This window comes from Paroedura picta, chromosome 6, assembly GCF_049243985.1.
Source record: "Paroedura picta isolate Pp20150507F chromosome 6, Ppicta_v3.0, whole genome shotgun sequence".
In the NCBI taxonomy this organism is placed as follows: domain Eukaryota; kingdom Metazoa; phylum Chordata; class Lepidosauria; order Squamata; family Gekkonidae; genus Paroedura; species Paroedura picta.
Window position 1 is genome coordinate 52,057,812 of NC_135374.1, and position 24,036 is coordinate 52,081,847.

Sequence of the window (24,036 nt, forward strand, 5' to 3'; positions counted from 1 at the left end):
TCAGAAACCTGCACTGTAGTGCCATCTACTGGAGACAGAGAAAATCAGTCTGTTCAAAAAGTTTTGTTCCACTGTCAGGGCCAAAACAAATGCAATGGAAACTACATATAATTATTAGTTTATAACAAGAAAACTATATGCAAAGCCAAATTTTAATCAGGTCTATGCAGGAGAAGAAGAGAGAATATATTCTTCACCCATCTTCATGTAAGCCAATTCATTTAAAGTTGGAGTCCCTGCACTAAAGAGAAAAGACACAGCTTTCTAAAATCTGTCTTCGCACGCATTCAAATGCTCTTCTGCATCCAATAAACCCCTTATAATAGTGGTGAACTCTGATTACTAAAACAGAAATGCTTTCTTAGAGCTACAATATTGTTATTGGCCTCCTCCCTGCTATTGTTGTGTGCATGATGGGTGTTTATATGTCTTCTTAAAATTTACGCTCTGCAGATACCAACGTGTTGGTCGTTCCACCTCCCAGAGGAGTGTTCCTGGCCTCAACCAGGGCAAGGCTTTTTCGGTCCTGGACCCTACCTGGTGGAATGAGCCGGAGGAGCTGTGGGTCCTGTGGGAGCTTTCTGCATTCTGCAGGGCCTGTAAAATGGAGCTCTTCCATCACGTCTATGGTTGAGGCTGACACGACGATGAAGATGTGATTGGGCGCCCTAGAGTTAAGCCATGTTAGGGGTGAATGGTTTAAATGATGGCCTTACATCAACTGTGACTCTGTTTCCCTGACCACTCGATTAATTATTTTTTTGAGGGGGGGGGATAGGAGTTGAGTCACACTGCCGTGGTTTGGGGGGGATTGTCTATTCTGTGTATGATATTTTTATGTCCTAAGGTATTTTAATAAGGTTTTTATGATGGACTTAATGTACCCCGAGCTGGTTCCAGGAGTGGCAGGAAATAAATCAAATACCGATACCAATAATAATAATATAAACATTTTTTATTTAAATTTCAATGTGTATATGTTTTAATTGAATTATATTTATATATTTTATTTTGATTTTTTAATGTTGAAATGATTTAATGTTGAAGAACTTATTTGGGTGAAAAAACAACAAAGAATGTTTTGAATAAATAAATAAATAAATAGTATTTGAAATTATGAAATAGATTGAAAATGTCAAAGGACAGTTTCAAAAGTGAAAATAACAGCTCATCATCTGTTGCCACCTAAGAAAACAATCCTAAACCAGTCATCTCAGAATCCTGTTCAAATCTATTAGATAAGAGGAACAGGAGTTGGTTATTTAACCCTACTTTTCACTGCCCAAAGGAGTCTCAAATGACTTACAATTGCCTTCCTTTCCTCTCTCCACAGCAGATACCCTGTGAGGTAGGTGAGGCTGAGAGATCTCTGACAGAACTGCTCTGTGAGAACAGCTCTAACAGGAGTGGAACTAGCCCAAACGTTTCAGGGCTGACTAAAGTCAAAAAGATCTGTCAGTCAAAGGGTGAGATAGTGAGCTTCATTTTATAATTAAGAAATGACTCTACAAGGCTAGTTCAGTCTCTTAAGGAACACCATTTGGGGGGGGGGATGAAAAAATTACCTCAGCGTGGGGAAGTGTAAAGACGTCAGTCCTAGGGACTTTCAGTTACAGGAAAGCTGAAATAGCAGAGAAGGGGGAAATGAGATGTTCCATTTGATCCCCTATTTGTCATGTTATATTCACTAACCTACAGTTGCCAGAGGAGTGCTGGTAGTGTATGTTCCCAAACCTAAGAAGAAGAAAAATGCATATCAGCAATTATTTTTTGAAGCAATATTGTGAAATCTGTAGATATTTACAACTGGAGATTAAAGCCATGTTTAAAGGGACTGAGATCCGTTTCAGTGATTTAGTTCACAAATGAACTTTCCAGTTCAATTTTGTTTGTGTTTCAGCCATGAACTATAAACTGACATGTGCCTATCCTACAACCAGTTTCAGCTTGCTACTAAAAAGAGCTTACATTGATGAGATATTTAAAAAGGTACATGATAATATGTGAGCTGAAGAATTTCTGAGGGTTATTCTCGGCTCATCTGAATGCAGCAAAAATTTGGCAAGTCAACCCATGCAAAAACAGTTTCATGCATGGACCTTGTGTTATTTCATACTACAGGCAAAGCCCATTTCACGCATGGAAACAACAGGGGCTAGGATGCACACCTGTACTGTGGCCTTCCTGGGGGCTGGCTGCATGACAAAAGCTCTTGCCCATCCTTGGACTCTTGAGCCCCCAACTCAAAACCTCAAGAAACATTCCTCATCCAGGCAGCACCAACCTCCAGGCATGGCCTGAAATTGCATGTCATCTGCAGACTTGCTGAGAGCAGCGGGATATAAATCCCAACATTAAAAAAAAATGTTTTGTGGAATAATAGAAGGCACCCAGATTTTGGATGCTTTATGAAGCAGAATGCTAGTGGCTTTGCCTGTCATGAAAGTGTTAATGACTGGAGTAGATACGTATATCTCTGTAGATACCACTGTAGACCAGAAGGAAATCAATAAGCGTAATTAAGCCAATGGGATGTTTCAAGGCTTTAAAAGGAAATAATGGTTACCTTTTACTTGTATACTGCTCACATCAATGATGAAAGTCTGCAAATGGATACTTTTATTTCTTTCAATGCCCAAAGCCAGTTCATTTTTGATCTTTACATCAGATAACCATTGTCCAAAGTAGAGGCTGAATACCACAATAACACTGCCATTTCTACCAAACAAGAAATACAAAAAAGAAAAGAAAAGAAAGAAATTAGCCATCAAAACAAGGCTGTTACAAATATTGCTGCCCTGACAGCCAAAAGTAGGCCTAACCTTAAATAAATACTATATAGTTGACTTAACAAAAGTACACAAATGTTCCTATAAGGCTATTAATCTCTCCCCTGCATTTGGAAGATAATGCCCTTTAGCTTACAGGATAGATGCGAATTTGGTAATAGAAAAATTAAAACACCTCCAGATTTTAGTTGGAGACAGGTAAAGTTACAAGTTTATTGATGCGCAGTTAGTTTTTAGTACAAGAGTAGCAGTTTCACTTCCTGTTTTCAGTGTATGCTTTCTTCCAATATGCCCTATTATTATTTTATGAGAGCCAGATTTGACATAAATGTCATGTTGTCAGGGTAGGCTAGGCATGCCATAAAATTTAATGCTAGGTACAGGAGATAAGGACACTGGCAAACCCAACTGACAATAACATTTTTACTCAAAATATAAACATGCTTAAAACAACATTCTCACAGTATTTCCTTAAACTATCTCCCTGATGTTCACCGTCCCACTTCTATCCTTCAAAGATGGAGGTCCTGTGGCTGGGGAAGAAGGGCCCTTGTGAGGAAGCACGCCTGCCCACCCTGGATGGTGTAGAGCTCTCTATGGCTCGCTCCACTAGGAACCTGGGAGTGATCCTGGATGCTTCCCTCACAATGGAAGCCCAGGTCACAAAGGTAGCTCATCTGGCATTTTACCATCTCGGCCAAGCCAAGCTACTAGCACCCTACCTGGCCCCGGAACACCTAGCCATAGTGATTCATGAGATGGTCACCTCCAGACTGGATCTCCGTAACTTGCTCTATGCAGGCCTGCCCTTATCCTTGACTCGGAAACAACAGCTGGTACAAAACGCAGGGCCAGGATCCTCACAGCAACACCTTGGAGATCTCACATCCTGACGATCCTACATAAACTGCAGTGGTTGACAGTTGAATTCCGGATCAGGCTAAAGGTTCTGGTAATTACCTTCAAGGCCATATGTGATCATTGCCCAGCGTACCTGAAGAACCGCCTATGCCCCCAAAAGAGCTTTACACTCCGCTGCCATCAACTGGCTAATGGTCCCTGGCCCTAAAGAAGTAATAGAATCATAGAATCATAGCATAATAGAGTTGGAAGGGACCTCATGGGTCATCTAATCCAACCCCCTGCACTATGCAGGACACTCACATCCCAATCGCTCATCTACTGTAACCTGCCACCCCTTTGCCTTCACAGAATCAGCTTCTCCATCAGCTGGCTATCTAGCCTCTGTTTTAAAATTTCCAAAGATGGAGAACCCACCACCTCCTGAGAAACCGCTTTAACTGTCAGGAACTTCTTCCAGATGTTTAGATGGAATTTCTTTTGAATTCATTTCATCCCATTCGTTCTGGTCTGTCCCTCTGCGGCAAGAGAGAACAATTCTGCTCCATCCTCCATATGGCTCCCTTTTAAATACTTGAAGATGGTTATCAGATCCCCTCTCAGTCGTCTCCTCTCTAGGCTAAACAGACCAAGCTCCCCCAGCCTTTCTTCATATGTCTTGGTCTCCAAACCCCTCACCATCTTTGTTGCCCTCCTCTGGACATGTTCCAGTTTGTCAACATCTCTCTTCAACTGGGTGCCCAAAACTGAACACAGTACTCCAGGTGAGGCTGAACCAGAGCAGAGTAAAGCGGTACCATCACCTCCTGTGATCTGGACACAATACTCCATTTGATACAGCCCAAAATCCCATTTGCGTTTTTAGCCACTGAGTCACACCGCTGACTCATGTTCAATGTATGGTCTACTAAGACTCCTAGATCCTTTTCGCACATGCTACTGTCAAGACAAGTCTCCCCCATCTTATATTGGTGTATTTGGTTTTTCCTACCTAAATGCATAACTTTACATTTGTCCCTATTGAACTTCATTTTATTCAGTTTAGCCCACTTTTCGAGCCTATCAAGTCCACCTTGACCAAGGCCAGAGCCTTCTCTGTCCTGGCCCCCACCTGCTGGAATGAGCTCCCAGAAGAGATTCTTCTAGGTAGCACTGTGTGTGAACGAGACCTTGGGGTACTTGTGGATTGTAAACTAAACATGAGCAGGCAGTGTGATGCAGCGGTAAAAAAGGCTAATGCCATTTTGGGCTGTATCAACAGGGGCATCACATCAAAATCACAAGATGTCATAGTCCCATTGTATACGGCACTGGTCAGACCACACCTGGAGTACTTTGTGCAGTTCTGGAGGCCTCACTTCAAGAAGGACGTCGATAAAATTAAAAGGACACAGAGGAGAGCGACGAAGATGATCTGGGGCCAAGGGACCAAGCCCTATGAAGATAGGTTGAGGGACTTGGGAATGTTCAGCCTGGAGAAAAGGAGGTTGAGAGGGGACATGATAGCCCTCTTTAAGTATTTGAAAGGTTGTCACTTGGAGGAGGGCAGGATGCTGTTTCTGCTGGCTGCAGAGGAGAGTACACGCAGTAATGGGTTTAAACTTCAAGTACAACGATATAGGCTAGATATCAGGAAAACGTTTTTCACAGTCAGAGTAGTTCAGCAGTGGAATAGGCTGCCTGAGGTGGAGAGCTCCCCCTCACTGGAAGTCTTCAAGCAAAGGTTGGATACACACTTTTCTTGGATGCTTTAGGATGTTTAGGGCTAATCCTGCTTTGAGCAGGGGGTTGGCCTAGATGGCCTGTATGGCCCCTTCCAACTCTATAATTCTATGATTCTATGATTCTATGATCAGGGCCCTGGTAGAACTAAAGCAGGCCTGCAAAAGGGAGCTCCTCCACCAGGCATTTGGCTGAGGCCAGGCACAATCAGTCAACAACATCTGCAGGGCCCCTGCCCCACTCTCCCTCCCTCCCAGAAATCTACCAAGACTCCTGGACCTGTTGTATTATTATTGTTTAATGTTATACGTTACTCTGTTACTATCAGTTAATAATATTAATGTTATATTAATGATATAGTTAGTTATATGTAATGTTTCCTGTAAAGTTTTTCAGTTCGATGTAAACCGCCCTGAGCCTTATGGTAGGGCAGTATATAAATGTGAATAAATGGATAAATAAATAAATACCACCGATTACTCCTTAGCACTGGGAAAGTGTACAGGAACATAATGCACAGCCTCTGTTTTCTGGCAATAAAGGTAATGACCAGTTTCTTGCAGGCAGGATAAGAACCCTGGACTGGCTGGTGCTGGTCTGTGGGTGTTATTTTTGATATCCCTGCTCTATTGTACACTTACAGATAAATTGCTTTTCCAAATACACCTCAGTATTCCCTTATATCCAAAGGGTATTAAGCCCCGTAACACTGCCCCTGGATTTCTCCTTTATTGGAAAGACTGTGTGTGCACACAACGGTAGTAATGGTAGGGAAGCTATGGTAATTATCCTAGCACTTTGCCCATTCTTTTGATACTGGTTAAATTTCAGTGAAATTTGACTGATGACGGATGAGGAATAAAGGTTGTTCAGTGGGTAGGAAAGCCCTGATAGATCAGCTTCTATTTTCAGATGTATCCTAAACATTTAGGCAAAAAAGAGAGCAGTCAAAACAGTTCTATTCATAATTCTAGTCAGAACAATGAGACTTGCTCCCAGTAAGCATTCTTAGGATTATAATGCTAGTTTTCCAGTGCATTATTAGTTACAATCATACCCACTGATTTGATTTTACATTTAATATAATGTATGGATCTTGCAAAATATTTAGAAAAATCATGACATATATAGGTGAAAATCATAATTTAAAAATAAGTGACTAAGTGAGTATAATCATAATACAGTCTCCATTACAATAAACGGTCAGTAAATTTGAGGATAGAGTCTGAATTTCTGCTTGAGATCCTGGACAACTGCTGTGAATCTGAGTGGACAATACTACCTTTCATGGAACAACTATCTGCTTCAGTGTAAGGTAGCTTCATACGTAATCCTGTACCTTGCCACTTTCTCAAGATTACTCGAGTGGAAATTGAGAGGAGCAGCAAGGGAAGAAAGCTGACTGTAGCATCCTCCAGCTGAAGAGTTAGCAGATGCCTCTGTTGTTCCCAAAAACAAAACAGAAAAGAGAAAAGAAACAAACCCAGCCTATAAAACAATCTAGGAACCTGTTGTTTTTAACTGACCTTTAGCACTGTGAAATAAATTGTGCATTTAATATATTTTTAAGATAATAATTTTTATGTTTCTCAACCTCTTATGTTATTTCATCTGATAATTTTAATTATTTATTTATTATATTTATATACCGTCCTCCCCGGAGGCTCAGGGTGGTTTACATAAAACATAGAAAACAGTACAAGAAACAATCCATAACATATAGATAACCATAACATTAATACTATTAACACTGATAATTGTAAAATGGAAACAGTGCAAACAGGTTCAGGAGCAGAATGCATTGATGGATTTGAAATTTATTTAATTTATTTATAATTGTTTATATTTTCTGCTACATCCCATAAGACTCAAGGTGGATTACATCATGATAAAATGCATACATAATATAATATAGAAACAAAAACTCTAAAACACAGTTCCGATATAAGCTGCCCAGATTTTATACTTGCTAGAGAAGGAAAAGAGAAGGGGTGGGAAGACCCAGATGACATATAAATTGAGGCTACGGTAGGGAGGCCAGCATAATTCTGATATTGTTTAGGCTTCAAAAATAGGCCATAAGTCCCTCAAAAAGTTGTAAAGAAAACTCTGTGAAGCCTTGATGATATTGTATGGGGTTGCCTAGCAACTCAAAATGATGTCCAAGTTGTAGCAATATAATATCATGAAATCTCCGTTGCCATTATGTTTTTTTAATTTTTAAAATGTGATGTTTCCATGTGCTAGGAGGTTGTTTGCCCTTCTGATTTTTCAGTGCAAGGGGGATAAACCTGGCTCTCCTCCCCCCTTGTATGCAGAGATCTACTCTAGATTATTTTTTTTTAGCTGCATGGTGGGGCAGTACTCAGAAATATATCAAAATCTGAGAGTGTGTAGCATCCAATGGTAACTTGTCTCTGCTTTGGGATATTTGATTACCTTTTGGGGACTGCTAGTTGGTTTCAGTAACTCTCAGTATTGATTTACCTTGTAGCAAGTTCTGGACTGAAGAACTGTGACTCTATAATCATGCTTATTCAACTGAATAAAGTTTCCGATGAAAAAAATCACTTGAGGCCTTTTTTAGTATTTCAAAGAATATGTGCCAGAAGACTGTCACTGATATTTCTGTACTCTCAGGGAAGCAGTGGTTAAACTTATCATAGCACAAAGCAGAAGCAGCAGTATTCTTCCTTTTAATTTTTTAAAAGAGGCTGATAACCCGGAGGGTATGCTGAGTAAACAAAGGCTTTTGTTGCTATCGTGATGACTCATCTATGTTCCAAGAATGGAACACAAAACTAGCTTGCTCCACATAACTTTTTCTTATAAAAAACCAGTCCAATTATATGCTCATGAACAGACATAAAAAAGGCAACAAAACAGGAAATGCATATGCAAATCTGCTGCTTTATATATTACACTAGTAGAAACAAGAACAAAGGAGGGAAAATCATTTGTGTTTTTTGTTACAGGCTGATTAGATGGAGAATTCATTTCATGTTCATGTTAATTATTATAATAATGAAACTACCATTTTCATAATTCTGATAATGAATAATGAAATTAATACACATTTAATGCCACAAAAACAAACAAAAGCCATATATGAGCAGACTCTCTAGTCCTTTAACCATACCAGTAGACTCCCTGGTGTAGTTAAAAGTACATAGGATCTACTTTCCAGGAATGACTTGTCACTCAGAAATGCAACCGTGATTTGTCTTCTCACCTACAACAATTATATCAATGCCATATGTAAATAATGCCTCAAGGATATCATGAGATATTTTGCCAAATGCTTTCCTGAAATCATGACACACTATGATCACAATATTCTGATGGTCTACCAAACAAGTTAATTTATCAAAAAGTAAGTAAGCTTAATCTGTCATGACTTGTTTTTGATGAAAACACTCTATTTCACATGAGCACATGAAGCTGCGGAGCATGCAGCGCCATAGCTACGTACTTCCAGTGGCCCAGCATGGCGGACGCCATATGGAATCGGCCAGAGAGGACTTTCACACTGCATACTACCTCATCCTTTAAAACTGGAGAAGTTAGGAATTGAAGTTTGGACCTTCTTTTTACCAAATAAATGCTCTACTACTGAGTTCCCCCTAGTAGAAATGCTTTCTCTTCCAGAAATTTATGGAATAACTATTTAATAATCTATTGCAGAATTTTCTTATATATCAAGATCCAGATTATCAATCTGTGGTTTTCAGGTCCACCTCTGTGACAACACCCAGACTCCAGACTCTGAAACATATTGTACAAACGTATTTTGTACTACCTCCATACCTTTTGAAAAGATTAATTGAGTACTTGGGGACCTCTTAGTCTTCTAGTTCTTAGTGAGGACATTACTTTGACTCAGGTTGCCACTCAGCATTCACTTAGCCTGTTCTGAGGTTCAATTTTTCGCTCCCCCACATGCAGCCATCTGAGTGACCTTGGGCTCGCCACAACATGGATAAAGCTGTTCTGACGGAGCAGTAATATTAGGGGTCTCTCAGCCTCACCTACCTCATAGGGTGTCTGTTGTGCGGAGAGGAAAGGGAAGGCGACTGTAAGCTACTTTGAGACTCCTTCAGGGAGAGAAAAGCACCATATAAGAACCAACTCTTCTTGGTGTTTATCCTGTTTTGTCACATGACAAACAAGGGCATTTAGCACCATTGAGCACCATTTCACAACATGCCTTCCACTTTGAAGGTACAAAATATTTTTTATTGTGACACAAACAGTAGTCAAGAAAAGAAAAACAGAAATCATGACTCTGCATAAGTATTTGTCCCCAACTTCAATGCTTTGTAGAGCAATCTTTTGCTGCAAATACAGCTTTGACTTTCTTGGGTTATGCCTATAAGCTAAACACATCTAGCTACTGTGTTTTTGCCCATTCCTCAAGGCAAAACTGCTTTAATTCCTTCAAGCTAGATGGGTAGCATTGGTGTACAGAAATCTTCAAGTCAGGCCACAGATTCTCAATTGGATTGAGGTTTGAGCTTTGACTAGGCCATTTCATTAACATTATTTCCTTTAAACCATTCCAGTGTAGCTTTAGCCATATGTTTAGAAATCTGCCCTGCCACTGGACCAGCAGTAAGGTAGGGAAAATTCCCAGTACAAAACGATTCAAGTGTAACAGTCAATATAGGCTTTCACTTAATCAGTTCACTCACCTGAACTGCAAAACCTCACATCTCTTATATTCATTTTGAACTTCACTTGATTGAAAGATGTCATCTACCTAGATAAAAACATATAAGGGAGACAAAGTATTTTAAAAAATGAGAATAACAACTGTCAGTGCTTATCTGCAAATCTATGTACTTCAAAGTTAGTTTTCAGAGAGCTTTCAGATTAATAGAAATGAGTCATATACCATTGGCTTTTCTCATCAAAACCTTAGCACTACTGTACATTGAAGTTTAATAAATTGATACTGTATAATTTAGTACTGCATATACTGTTTCTATTCCAGCCTTTGTCATAGTTTAGGAAGTAACTCTCCCCCTCATTATGCTATATATTCAGATACACAAATTATTCTTTAGATTGCTTCATATGTGAACTTTTAAACCCACAGATAATGTTAAAATACAAAATACAAAAAATTGTAAACATGTAAAACATTGTGATTGAAAATAGTACAAGAAGTCTGCAGGGTGAGTCACAGAGGAAAAAATCCCACCCTCACAACTGAGAACCATTGAAGTGGGACAAGAGCACAATCCCCCACCTTGGTTATTAGGAAGCAGCATGGATCTCCAGGCTCATGTGAGCAGCATCAGGCAAGCTCAAGACTACTGAGTAGTTAATGGCCAGCAACAAATGTTCTCTTGCTAAGTTCTACTACTACTGACATGCTACATGCCTTCATGATGTGGTTGTGGACACAACAGCTGTGTTGTTGCTTCTTGCAGCCTTCTGGTAAGGCTGCTGTGTTGTCTACTGCAGTGCACAATGGTAGGAACTAAACTTTTCCCTGTGACTTCTATTAACCATCGGTGATGCCTTCCAAAAACAATACAATTAGGGGATCAGTGAAATAAACATGACACCATGATGTGCCTGGAGGAACAGTTTTATTTCATTGGAAGACATTTCATATAGGAAAATGTGAAATAGTCTTTACATGATATAAGAGATCTAATACCATCTCTTGGCACTGTTGTAACTGTTCAAATTGGCCTGATAATCTACAAAGGATGCAAACAAGGTCAGTTTCTGTAGCATCTTCACCCACCTCTATTTTTGTTTTCAATACCCAACTGGATGAAGAACTCTGGATAACTCAAAATGTTTTGTGTTACTTTGGATGGTTCTCATGCAAATTATCATAACACTTTTGTTTTCAGTCCTCCAAAGTACAGTGACAATAATATGTTGTTTTCAGATATGCTAGATCAGACTAATGATCCATTGATGCTTCAATATTCCTGATTCCTCAGTAATGTCTCTAGGACAGCCTTTCTCAACATTCTTACCATTGAGAACCCGCTGAAATGTTCTTTAGGTATTGAGAAACTCTAGAAGTGGTGTGATCATGTAGAATATGTTTGGGATGTATAGCTGTGTAGATGCTCACCTGGGGCCCCACCCCTTCTCCCACTCCAAGTTCATCACTGAGATAGCATATGGTCATATCACCCAATAAATGTTTAACAAATATATAAATTAATTAAATCCCACCCATTCAGGAGACCCTTCTAGAGCCATCAAGAAAACCCAGGGATTCACAAAATCCTGGTTGAGAAAGCCTGCTCTAGAAATTTGGCAGCCTTGGCATGAATGTTTATGAACATATAATAACTTAAAAGACAAACACAGCACTATCTATGTATATGTAGCTGGATACATACATATTGGAATATTTTTTAATGTAACAACGAACAGTTTGCAATGTACTGCTTCTGCTTCACAAAATCTATCAGATAATTTTAAACACTAAAATCTCGGAATGAATTTGGAGGAAGAAAATTTTGTAAGCTTTCATGTATAGTCTAGATTTATTCTACATTTTCACCTGCTGGGCTAACATATAGGTCTAGGATAAGAGAAAGTAGGTTAGCTGGGGGAAATCATGTGGGAATCAAAGATGAAATCGATCACATGTTCCTGTACTTCCTCCATTCTCATTTGAGAACATACTTCTACAAAAATATTGTACTGCTATGATAATGTATGATAATGTGGACAGAAGCCTGTTCCTTATTCTACCTGATAATGGCATCTTCTGGCTATGAAGAAGTGGAGTGATTTTGGTGCCTTGGGCATGATGGCCAATGAGTGCTTCTGCATGGTAGCCAAGGAGAAACATCCCCATCTTTTACAGTGTCTGATTGCCCCCCAGCCTTTCAGAAAACTTTGGAGCAAACAGGAATTTTTGGAAGTTCTGTCAAGTTGGTATGAGTTATACCTTTTCTCATGTTAAATGACATGAAGGGGGAGGGATGTCACTTGGCACCTCTTGACACAAGTTAATATTCAGGCTCAAAATCATGAGGCCCAACAGAAATGCTAGGCCAGGATTCAAATCAGATGGGGATCTGTAAAATGCAGGCAACCTGTTGTCAGCCATATTCAAATGAAAGGTTACATTTAATTATAGCAGACTTTTTGGCAATTTATTTTATATGTTCATTCCAGGATGCAAGAGGAAAAAAATAAAAGATGAAGGACAACTATTACAACCCTCAGCCACAGTATAAAAAGAGGTAGTGTTCTAAAGGCAATTTATTTTGCACAGTGTTCCAAAATTCCTGTGGCTGATACACTTTTTTGTGTGTTTTTTTGTGAGAGAGTGAAAAACCTCCTGCTACTCCTTCTTTCTGCAGATTTCAGGATTTTTTTTTAAAAGAAAATGCCATTCATTACTAGTTTTACATAGCTGTCAGTTGATTCTTACCATTTGCTGGATGTCAAAGGCTAGACTTTTAAAGGTGGTTGATGACTGGTCTTGCAAAGCCAAACTGAAAGATGCTCCTGACAGCACTGTGAATGTACCTTGGGCTGTATGACTACTTCCATCTGAGAAACAAAACATACACATTACAGCAAGGACAGGTTTCTCTCATTTTGCATCGTGTCTAAAGCTCTTTTTCATGTTTTATTTCTGAGCACAGAGGATCAATGTAATGTTTAAGACCAAATTATTTATCACAGTCTCAAAATTTTAAAGCAGTGGTCCCCAAACCCTGGTCCGGTCCATGGATCAGTCAGTACTGGGCTGCGGCTCCTCCTCCCCCACCCTGTCTGCTGCCTCAGGGGCTACCCTGCCACTCTGCCGCCAGCTCACCTTTGGTGCTCTCCAGTGGCCGCCATGGCAGCACACCCCAGTGGGTGGTGGGAAGTCAGGGGTACCAGCAGGAAAGCAAGTGGAGTAGGGGTCAGGCGGCGGTGGCAGCGATGTCCCTCAGCAAAAGACTACCCCCCCCGGGCCTCAGTAAAATTGTCAAGCGTTGACCGGCCCCTGTGATAAAAAGTTTGGGGACCACTGTTTTAAAGTATAATATACAACAGTTCTGGTATTAGAGTTCCATTTTAACCTGGGTATAAATGGGCATACATGCTTCCTTTGGTTTGACTGAGCCAATATTTCCCTAGGAGTTTGTATGCTTAACAGAGAAGGGGCTGTTCACACCCCTTGCATGGTATCCAAAAGCATTTTTGTTTTACAGGGACCACAAAACTGGATGCAGCCAATTGAAAGCATTTCTATCATTTGAATGGGATATCATTGCCTCTCTGTTTCCACTGTAGAACAAATTGATTCATGAAATTCTGTTCTTGAAGTACAAAGGATCATAAGAAATGACATGCAAAGACATTTTATGTCACCAGAATCACAGGACTGGCTGATGCTAATGGAAGGCAGGATCAGCCATCTGCAGGAGGAGAATTGGCAAAACTGTCCCTTTCCATTAGCAGAAAGATACCACAGGTCCAAGTCTCCCCCACACCACTCTCTCTCACCTTCACTTTCTCTGTCTTCCCCCATTTATTTATTTCTCACTGACAGTCAAGCAAGATAACATAAAGCCAGCACAATCAACAGGAGAAGAAATTTAATAAGAATTATAATAACTGATCTGTGTCATTCTGCACTAACTGAAGTATCCAAGTTGATCTTGAGGGAAGACCTATATAGAATCCTTTACATGCGTCATGTTATTGTGGCATGGATCCAGTTTGGCAAAATAGTTGTTTCAAGGTAGGGGAACATCTTTGGTGCCATTTCTGTTATTGAGAACTGGTTCCCCAAGAAACAAGGCAAAGCTAATTTACCTAAGCAGGAATTACTCACTAGTTGTGAAACTATGTTCTGCTCAAGTAATGGAATGTTTGCTGGTTATGTTAACTTGCAGGTGAGAACTTTGTGGCTGGAAGGAGACACAACACAAGTGTTGGATTGAAAGATGGTCACAGCTTTATTTTTTTTCCCGTGCAAGACAGTTGGCCTGGCCTGATAGGGAGCCTGACCCGAACTGTCAGCTGACTGCCTAATCCTCAGAGGCACCCTGGGTACCCGCTCCCATTCCCAGCCAGAAACATGGATCCACTTGCCTACCGGAGTCCTATCTGAATAGGAAGCGACCTTAATAGGGGAGCCAAAGGGTGCCAACCTCAGTGGTCTATGCCTAGACCACCTGACACACGAGACTATTCTACGCCTTCCCAGACGGGTTGGCATTACTCACTATGTGCCACCTCTTAAGAGGCCCCAAATCCCCACGGAGTCTAACACACAGGCCAGACTCCCTGCCAAGAGGCTCCATCTCCGGGCCAAACTTAGAAGCTGTGCTGAACAAAAACTTACCAATTGCTAACTACAAACATCCAACAAAAACAGGGTAGGCGGGAGGGTGGGTGGGAAACTGTTCGGTGATTGCGGGGCAAGAAGCTGAAACGTGCATCACATGGTGCCTTTATAGGTGTCCCCAGTCCCACCTCCTCGACAACTCGCCTCCGGGGAGGGCAATAAATAAATAAATAAATAAATAAATAAATAAATAAATAAATAAATAAATGCATACATATATACATACATACATAAATTGGGCATGCTGTTCCTCCTATGTGCAGTGTGGTGGTAGCTGGGGCAATAGTGTCTGCCCTCAAGCCAGCCTTCTGCAGCTTCAACAGGCAGCCATGGGTGAGTCTTGGCCACACTTTGAAGCATTATCCAGTAAGCATACATTTATTTCCATGCTTTTAGTCCATTGTACTTTTTACATTGTATGATTTTCCCCGAGTTTTGCTATTTCATTTGTTCTTTGTCCATTGTATCCATTATCCATTCCCATTTGTTTCAATGAGGAACAGTTGCGGGGGTGATGTAAACTTTTCATTAGAGATTGTAACTTTCAGTCAGAGGATTTCCCTGATTACCGTATTTGCCGGCGTATAAGACGGCTTTTTTCCTCTGAAAAACATGCCTCCAAGTGGGGGGGCCGTCTTATACGCCGGGTGCTCTTCTGGCGAGCAGCAAGTGGCGGCGAGCGGCGGCGAGCGGCGAGCGGCGGCGAGCGGCTCCCCCCCACTGGGTGAGCTGCGCCGGCGGGCAGCGAGCGGCGGCGGGTGGCGGGGAGCGGCGAGCGGGGAGCGGCGGCGAGCGGCTCCCCCCCACTGGGTGAGCTGCGCCGGCGGGCGGCGAGCGGCGAGCGGCGGCGGGTGGCGGGGAGCGGCGAGCGGCGGCGAGCGGCTCCCCCCACTGGGTGAGCAGCGCCGCGGGCGGCGGGTGGCGAGCGGCGGCGGGCGGCGGTGAGCGGCGAGCGGCGAGCAGCGGGCGGCGAGCGGCAGGCGGCGATCGGCTCCCCCCCCACTGGGCTCACTCAATATTTTGAGTTGAAATGTTGGGGGGTCGTCTTATACGCCCAGTCGCCTTGTACGCCGGCAAATACGGTAATTTCAGTAACTAAGTTTTCTTTTCTTTTCTTTCTACTCTTACAATAATTACAGAACACCACTTGCGGTCATCTACAGATCTGACAGTTCAGTTCTATTGGAGTTCCTCCCATCTACCTGCCATGCAAGAGCAGCCACCCCACTCTTGGGAGGACACAGCTCCCCATTACATACCAGTCTCTTAAGGAGGCCCCCAATCATGGTGGAGCCAGGCACACAGGTGCAGGCTCCACCCCCAAAGGATCCATCCCAAACATAACCGCCAGCCATAAAGAGCATAAGTATAAACATTTAAAAACACAAAGTGAAAAGAAAGAGAGGGAGGGTGGGCAAGTCAAAACTTTGGACATAATGAAAAGCGAGAGGCTGCTTGCTTGGACCGGCTGTCCTCTTAAAGCTATTCCAAGCCCTGTAGCCATCCTCACTCATGCTCCTACCGTGTGGGGCATTTCCCATGGAAATGAGTCATTCTCCTTCACTCCTTCCTCTCCCACCAGGACAATGGTGGCCTGCCTGCTAATGAGTGGCAGCTGTGCTTATTGTCTAGTTACTTATACATCTTTAGTCTTATTAACCTTACCTATATGTAACATTTAAGGAAAACTTTTAAAGATGTAACTTAAAGAGGGTATTTGTAATATTAGTCTCTCAGTTCCTGTTTGTACCCACAGTTGAAATTGTTGACCTTAGGGCTACCACTGAACTCAACTTATGTTCCTAAACTCTTGTATTTGTATGCTGATTGACAATAATTCACAAGATTCTGATAACTGATAACTGCCTTAATCTCAGCTATAACTGCCCATTTAATTAGGCATAGAATCATAGAATAATAGAGTTGGAAGGGAACTCATGGGTCATCTAGTCCAACCCCCTGCACTATGCAAGACACTCACAACCCGCTCATCCACTGTAACCTGCCACCCCCTTGAACTTTCGGAGAATCAACCTCTCTGTCAGATGGCTATCCAGCCTCTGTTTAAAAATTTCCAAAGATGGAGAACCCACCACCCCCAAGGAAGCCTGTTCCACTGAGAAACCACTCTGTCAGGAACTTCTTCCAGATGTTTAGATGGAATTGCTTTTGAATTAATTTCATTCCATAAGTTCTGGTCTGTCCCTCTAGGGCATAAGAGAATAACTCTGCTCTATCCTCTATATGGAAGCCTTTTAAACTCTAGCTAAACCTGTACTCTAGCTATACCTTCCTGGCAATTACCACCCCCCCCCCCAATATATATGTATGGTAGAGAAAATTTTGTTGCATTATATCTGGAGAACTGTGCTTGAATATAAAACGCTTATCCTTATCCATGGTTCCTCTATATATTTGTGAAACAGCCTGGGGGGTGGAATGTGTCCGGCTGTCTGAGTTGGAATAGGACCAATCATAGAATCACAGAATCATAGAATCATAGAATCATAGAGTTGGACAGGGCCATACAGGCCATCTAATCCAACCCCCTGCTCAATGCAGGATCAGCCCAAAGCATCCTAAAGCATCCAAGAAAAGTGTGTATCCAGCCTTTGCTTGAAGACTGCCAGTGACTACCAGGATCCCACAGTTGTGAAATTGGCTGCTTTTGGGGGGGGGGGTCATATAATTATATTACACTGAGGTCCTCTCCAAATCCTGCCTACTCCCAGTACCACTGCCATAGTCTCCAGGTATTTTCTAACCCCAAACTGGCAACTCTCCCTCTGAAGCTTTCTGGCCATGGGGGAGAGGTGGAGGACTGAGGCAGATGCCACAGCCAGAAGGAGAAGGAACACCTCAGCCCACTCCATCCCACCCCACGACGAGGCCTGAAGGGAAAGCCTGGTGTGGAATGGATCAGGGTACAAACTGCATCCCAGGGCTGTACCTCTCCCCTCCCCTTTACCAGTAGCAGGACAGCTTGGCTCGGAAGCACCTCCAGCCCCTAGTGCCTTTCTGGATGTAGAGGAGAGGTGGAACCCTGATGCAGGAGCCACAGCCAGAAGGACAAAGAGGTGGAAGAGTGCAAATACCCCAGCCCAGTCCACCACATTCCCATGACCAGGCCTGAAGGAAAGGGCCAGGATGGGATTGACTGGGGCAAAATCTGCCCTCAGGTTCTTGAGATTCTCCTTCTCCCTCCTTCCAGGTGGCAGTGGCCTTGGTGGCAAAGCACCTCCAGCCCCTAGCAGCTTTCTGGCCATGGAGAAGGGAGCTGTGGCCAGAAGGAGGAGGTGGAGGATGACGACCCACCCCATACCCACAACCAGGCCTGAAATTAAGGCCCAGTGTGAGATGGATCAGACCTGAAACTACTTGGAGATTTACCACAGAACTCACAGAATTACTTACCTTTCTGAGTTGTCTCATTTAAGAGCCACAGAAGTGTCAATAATCCAGTGGAAACACATAGCAAGATTATGAAGAGAACAGCCAACAGAATTTCACAATTATTATGAGGAGTATTCTTCATTGACTTTTTCTGTTTCATTTCAGTCTAAAAACAGTAACTAAGAGTTGTCACCAGATGCATCAAAGAATGACGAGAACAATGATCAGCATGGACAGATATTTATATACCAGAGATTCTTAGAACTATAATCTTTATTTGCACAAAGTAATCTCAACTCATCCAGTGCAGGGTTGTCTGAAAGAATATTTTTATAGGAAGCAAATATTTTCAAGATAAAATATGTACGCAAGAAACACCCAAGGCTGTAAATGTTAATTGTCATTTCTGCATTATTATTCTTTCATTTATCTGTCACAAGTGACATTAAGTGACATTAAACACTGCTTCTTACAGTTGCTTGATTTATAGCTTCCTGAAAATTCTCAGTCACATATCACTTTACCTTTGCATCAACAAGAAGTAAAACCAAAGTTCTAAATTCGTAGGAAGAGTGGCAGTCTGTTTCTGAAGGCCATTAATGACTGGTCTGGAAAGCACATCTTCATCATGAAGCATTATAAATGCTGGTGTGTGTATATACATGCATGCACAGTTGTTCAACATGAAGTAAAATATATTGTTCCCTGATATACTACTCCTAAAAGGTAGCTCTTCCCAACACATATTGTGCATAAAATATTTAGGTCAGGGCTTCACATGAGCTGCTAAACTTGCAATGATATTTTTCAAATCCTTCTCTCATGGTTCTTTGCACCTCTTTCCAAAGCCCTCCTGCTGTGTTCTTCTGGGGCTTCACCAAACACTGTATGAAAGGCTGTCATCGGGAAACAGTATATGTGCATTATAGTGACACAAGAGAGAGATCCAGAGATGCCAACACATAAATGCACTCAATATACTTCTGCTTGTTCTTGTGCAAGCAGAAGCATAAACAGGGATACAGTAAGATTAATATAGTACAAATAACTATTCTGGTCTTCTTCATGGGCTTCCACTTGCACAAGAGCTCTAGTGTGAAGTCTCTGGACACTGACCATAATAATAATTTCTGAATGACAATTTGCCATCTTCTAGAAATGATTCTGGGACACACTAAAAGGCAACCAAGCAAACCATCAGGAGAGGGAAACACCTAATTTGGCCTTCTCAACTGCTAAAATGTCTTTTTGGGCAACTGTACTCTTTGACTCAGTCTCTCTCTCTCACATACACACACACAAACACACACAAAAAATTAACTCAAACACCAGCTCTGGCAAACTGATGCTTTAATTGAACGCCTGTTTTTGCTTTTTGTTTTCTTTAGTCTTGACCAGAAGTAGAAAACAAGACAGCTGGAAGTCCATAAAACTGCACTCCTTTGTGCACTCTCCTTGGAGATTCTCTAGGAGAGATGGAATGCTTTCTGCAAATTTTATTTCATTTGCTGTAAAGTGTCTGCTCCAGAATCCCAGAAAACCCTCTATTTCCCATAAGAAACAATTTGTCACATATAACTAGATATTCCTACCCTCCTCCCTTCCTCCAAATTAAAATACAGCTGAACAGTTATTGGAATGCCAATACAATTTGGGGTTACATTATTGGTGCCTTCCTCAATTCTAAATCTAAAGTTCTCCCTGCCCCCCCGCCCCCACTCAAAATGCTCACTCCTATCCTCAGGACAAAATAAATCATATGTGTTTTCATATAAAGCCATGTCTGCATGGAGAGCCAAATCGTGTTATGTCTCCTATCCACAACTGTGGAATAGTAAATTGCACTATTTCTCCTCTCCACACTCTGCGGCCGCATGTCACCTTTCCCCCTCTACATTAGTCATGAAAAAAACAGCAGAAGAAGAAGAGTTGGTTCTTATATGCTGCTTTTCTCTATCTGAAGGAGTCTCAAAGTGGCTTACAATCACCTTCCCTTTCCTTTCCCCACAACAGACACCCTGTGGGGTGGGTGAGGCTGAGAGAACTCTGATATCAGTGCTCGGTCAGAACAGCTTTATCAGTGCTGTGCCAAGCCCAAGTTCGCCCAGCTGGCTGCATGTGGGGGAGTGCATAATCGAACCTGGCATGCCAGATTAGAAGTCTGCACTCCTAACCACTACACCAAGCTGACAAAGTGTTCTTTTATTCACTGCTCCTCAGACTGTCAATCAATTGAGGAAACCAAGTGGAGGTTTGTGGGTCTAGCTCAATTTTTAAAAATTGAAACCTACACATGGGAATGCATACTAATTGCTATACATTGCCGTGGAAGATACAGTACAAAAAAAATCCAAACACAGCCAGCCTGCGGAGGGCACAGTGAAGGAGGCAGATTCCCACCCCTGCAGTAGTTCAACCCCCATTAAGGTTCTCTCTAGTGGTCCTAAGTAACCTCCACCACCCAAGCTGCCACTGCCACCTCACTGCCCAAGTGCCTCTTTCCCTTCCTCCTCTCATTTGTCATACCCCTGTCCCTTCTGCTTCTGCTGCTGCACCACCTAAGCCATACCACCTGAGCCACACCACCTGAGCTACTACTGCATTGCCTGAGCTGCCGCTATGCCACTCGGGCCATGCCGCTCAAGCCACACCATCCAAGCCATGGCACTACCAAAGCTGCTGACTTGGGTGGCTGCTCAGGCAGAGTGGCAGTGGCTTGGGCAGCACAGTGGCAGTGCCCCCACTTAAGAAGTGCTCCCAAATTCAGGGAGGGGGAGGGAGGGCAGTAGTCCAAGGCAAGTTGGGAAGGGAAGAGCTGAGCAGCAGTTGGATGGAACAGTGGGGTGGGGAGGGAAGATGAGCAGAAGGGATGGAAGCATAACACATGAGAGGAGGAAGGGAAAGAGGCACTTGGGCAGTGAGGACAATTGCTGAATCACTTCAGCATGACTGAGGGCAGTGGTATTTATGTAGCAGTATTTTTATGCACTATGAATGATAAAACTGAAGTGAATGATAAAACCGGACCTGTGTTGTAGATATGCTTCAGGAGGGTAGGAATGTTTGAACACTGAACACTCTGTGAGTTCTGTTATTCTGGTCAGGATTTGATGAAGGAATTAATCATCTAAGAAACTATATGCTTCCCTGCTTTGGCAACTAATTGGATAGTAATCCTAATTAGCATGCAAATCTTCAAGGCCATGTCAGTAATGGAACTGACGTAGGCTTTCACAAATTGAACGTACTACATTACAAGAAACATACTTAAAAAAAAACATAAGGCGGTTCACTGGACTCAAGTATGTGTAACAGTGGTGCAATGAAACATTCAAATTGACGGAACTGCCGAGAGGATTATATCCTAGGGATTTGATCTTAAGAAAATACATGATAAAATCTTCCTGCTTGATCAACTGGCCTGCCAAAACTATTTTCAGGCACAGAGCACATAAATTCTAAATGGAGAAATGCAGAGGGCCAAGCATATGGAATTGTTAATGCATTAATGAACAGGCTTCCTCGAGAGGTCGTGGGTTCTCCATCTTTGGAAATTTTTAAACAGAGGCTAGATAGCCATCTGATGGAGAAGCTGATTCTGTGAAGGCAAAGGGGTGGCAGGTCACAGTAGATGAGCAAAAGGGATGTGAGTGTCCTGCATAGTGCAGGGGGTTGGACTAGATGACCCATGAGGTCCCTTCCAACTATATTATTATATGATTCTATGATTGTGTGAGAAATTACAGCATTTCTTATACCAGACTCATGCAGAACAAAAAAAAGTAAAGGTAAAAAGTAAATGCTTTGAAACCTTAACTGTGCATAGTAACAAAATATTAATTAGAATGTATAATTCATTGTTTGGTCAATTTTATCAAGCCAATTTATTTTTGCTAACTATTCATTAGTAACATATCTAAGTACCCTTATTCCATATACCATTTAATTGGATCACAAAATTATCCACACTTTAATTAATAACTGCCTTCATATCAATCTACTTTAATTAACTAGAAGTCTAAAAATAGCCATGTGTTACCATCTGAACCATGTTCAAGAAGGAATGAAACAATACATACTATGGATGACAAAAGTGATTAAATAAACTCATTTATGGTTGCCACTGTTTTTCTTGATCATGCAAAACTGGACAAGAACAAGGTGTCTTTCCTTATTCTCTAAGGACTTGCTTTTAAATTGAATTTTGAGCTATATTGGAACACTTGCAGTCAAGTTTATAGGTCTGAAATCATAAAGAAAGTACTTCTGCACAAAATGCAATAAGATTGCCTGCTTACGTGCCTTTAAAGTAAGACATTAGACAAAATCATGGCCATTAAGTTTAGTTGGCTTCTCCATGTTCAGAGTAAGCATGCCTTTGAATGCCAGCTCTTTCCGGGAGGACAACAAGTCCCCTGCTGTGTCTTTCTCAGTTGATCACTGTGAGAAAGAGGATGCTGAAATAAATTGAATTATGGTCTGGCCCAGCAGGTTGTTGTTGTTATTATTATTATTTTATCAGTTCAGCCTATCAGAGAACAGTTACAGCGGAACTGTGGAATGTCATTGTCTTTTTGGCATGTTAGGTGTGTACAGGAATTAACTTTTGTGCTTGATTTGCCTCGACCAGTAATAGAATGGAGCTTTGGGATCAGCATTGATTTCTCCTTTTATGTTGTTGTTCTTTAAAAGAGGTATATATGTGTATTTATGTGTGTGAAACCATGAAAATGTCAAACCCAAATCTGAAACTGTGAAGTTGGTTTATTAACCACAGTAAGTCTTAACTATGGCTTGTTTCTTAGCACCACTACCACCATGTTAATGCAACCTAGGATACTAGCCAGACCGTTCTGGGATTCAGGGCAAGGAGTGAAGGTGATTGATCAAAGTCAATCTGGACTTTGAGCAGGGAGCTACTATGTTTTCACAAGCATACTTAACATAAAGCATGTTTACATATTCTAGTTGAACTGGTTGAATGTTTGAAGAAGAGCCAGCACAGTCAGAAAAATATATTAAGATCTTAAGCATTTAACAGGTTCATATTTTACCATCCGGAACACAAATTTGGGACATGGTATTTTTCTTCCAAATAATTTTTGAGTAGCTATTGCATAAGCTTTTTTTTCCTTGACAGATGCTGTTGAGCTCTTGCAATCAAATAAAGAGCTAACTTAGAAATCATGGAGAGCTTTGCCAATTGCATACATTAATCTTTTAAAGTGAAGCTAAGAGAGTAAGACTTTTTTGTTTTAGAAAACTGCCAAATAACAGTATTTTACATGAAAGAATGGCTTCCCTCTCATTACAGTAGCAAGATTTTCTAGTGTCCCCCACCCCTTAGCAGGGAAATGTAGCAATAAAGTTGAATTCAATCAAATCTCAAAAACAATACATAATGGGAGTATGAATAATAAGTGGGAAAGGAGGTTACATATGACAGAAGAGGCCATTGACTGGGAGAGCATGAACTGGGTCATGAACTAAATTTTGTCACAAATGTTGACAGATCTATGTTAATGGAAAGGTGACTGGAAGGAAAATATATTGAACTTTGGCAATGGGGACCCCAAATTCTCCAGCCTTAGAAAGAGCAATAGGAAAAGGAAGAAGAGCTGTTTTTTGTACTCCCCTTTTTATTACCCAAAGGAGTCTCAAATCAGCTTACAATCACCTATCCTTTCTATTCCCACAACAGACACCCTGTGAGGTAGGGGAGGCAGAGAGAGCTCTTAGAACTGTTACAGGCCCAAGGTCAGCCAGTTGGCTGCATGTGGAGGAGAAGTGGGGAATCAAACCTGGGTTAGAGCCCACCACTCTTAACCACTACAGCAAGCAGTCTCTCCAAAGCTTAACAAGCACTGCTGGTTGCCATTAACAGAGTAGCTATTATGCTCTGTGGATCAGAAAGCTCTCTCTCTCTCTCTCTCTCTC

At 41.7% G+C, this 24,036-nt stretch overlaps 1 protein-coding gene across 5 annotated transcripts in view; it reads right to left on the reverse strand.

The window, feature by feature from the left end:
- TMPRSS15 (transmembrane serine protease 15) overlaps positions 1–18,360 on the reverse strand; it is a 93,128-nt gene extending 74,768 nt beyond the window's left edge. The window contains exons 1-5 of one of the 5 annotated variants that reach the window (XM_077342425.1): positions 18,121–18,360; positions 12,793–12,914; positions 10,064–10,131; positions 2,567–2,718; positions 1,693–1,734 (exon numbers count right to left, since the gene is read on the reverse strand). In XM_077342425.1, coding sequence (XP_077198540.1) covers positions 1,693–1,734; positions 2,567–2,718; positions 10,064–10,131; positions 12,793–12,914; positions 18,121–18,259 — 523 coding nt within the window. In that variant the 5' untranslated portion in view covers positions 18,260–18,360. The other 4 variants (XM_077342424.1, XM_077342426.1, XM_077342427.1 and 1 more) reach the window with 4 other exon arrangements.
- Positions 18,361–24,036: the final 5,676 nt, after the last annotated feature.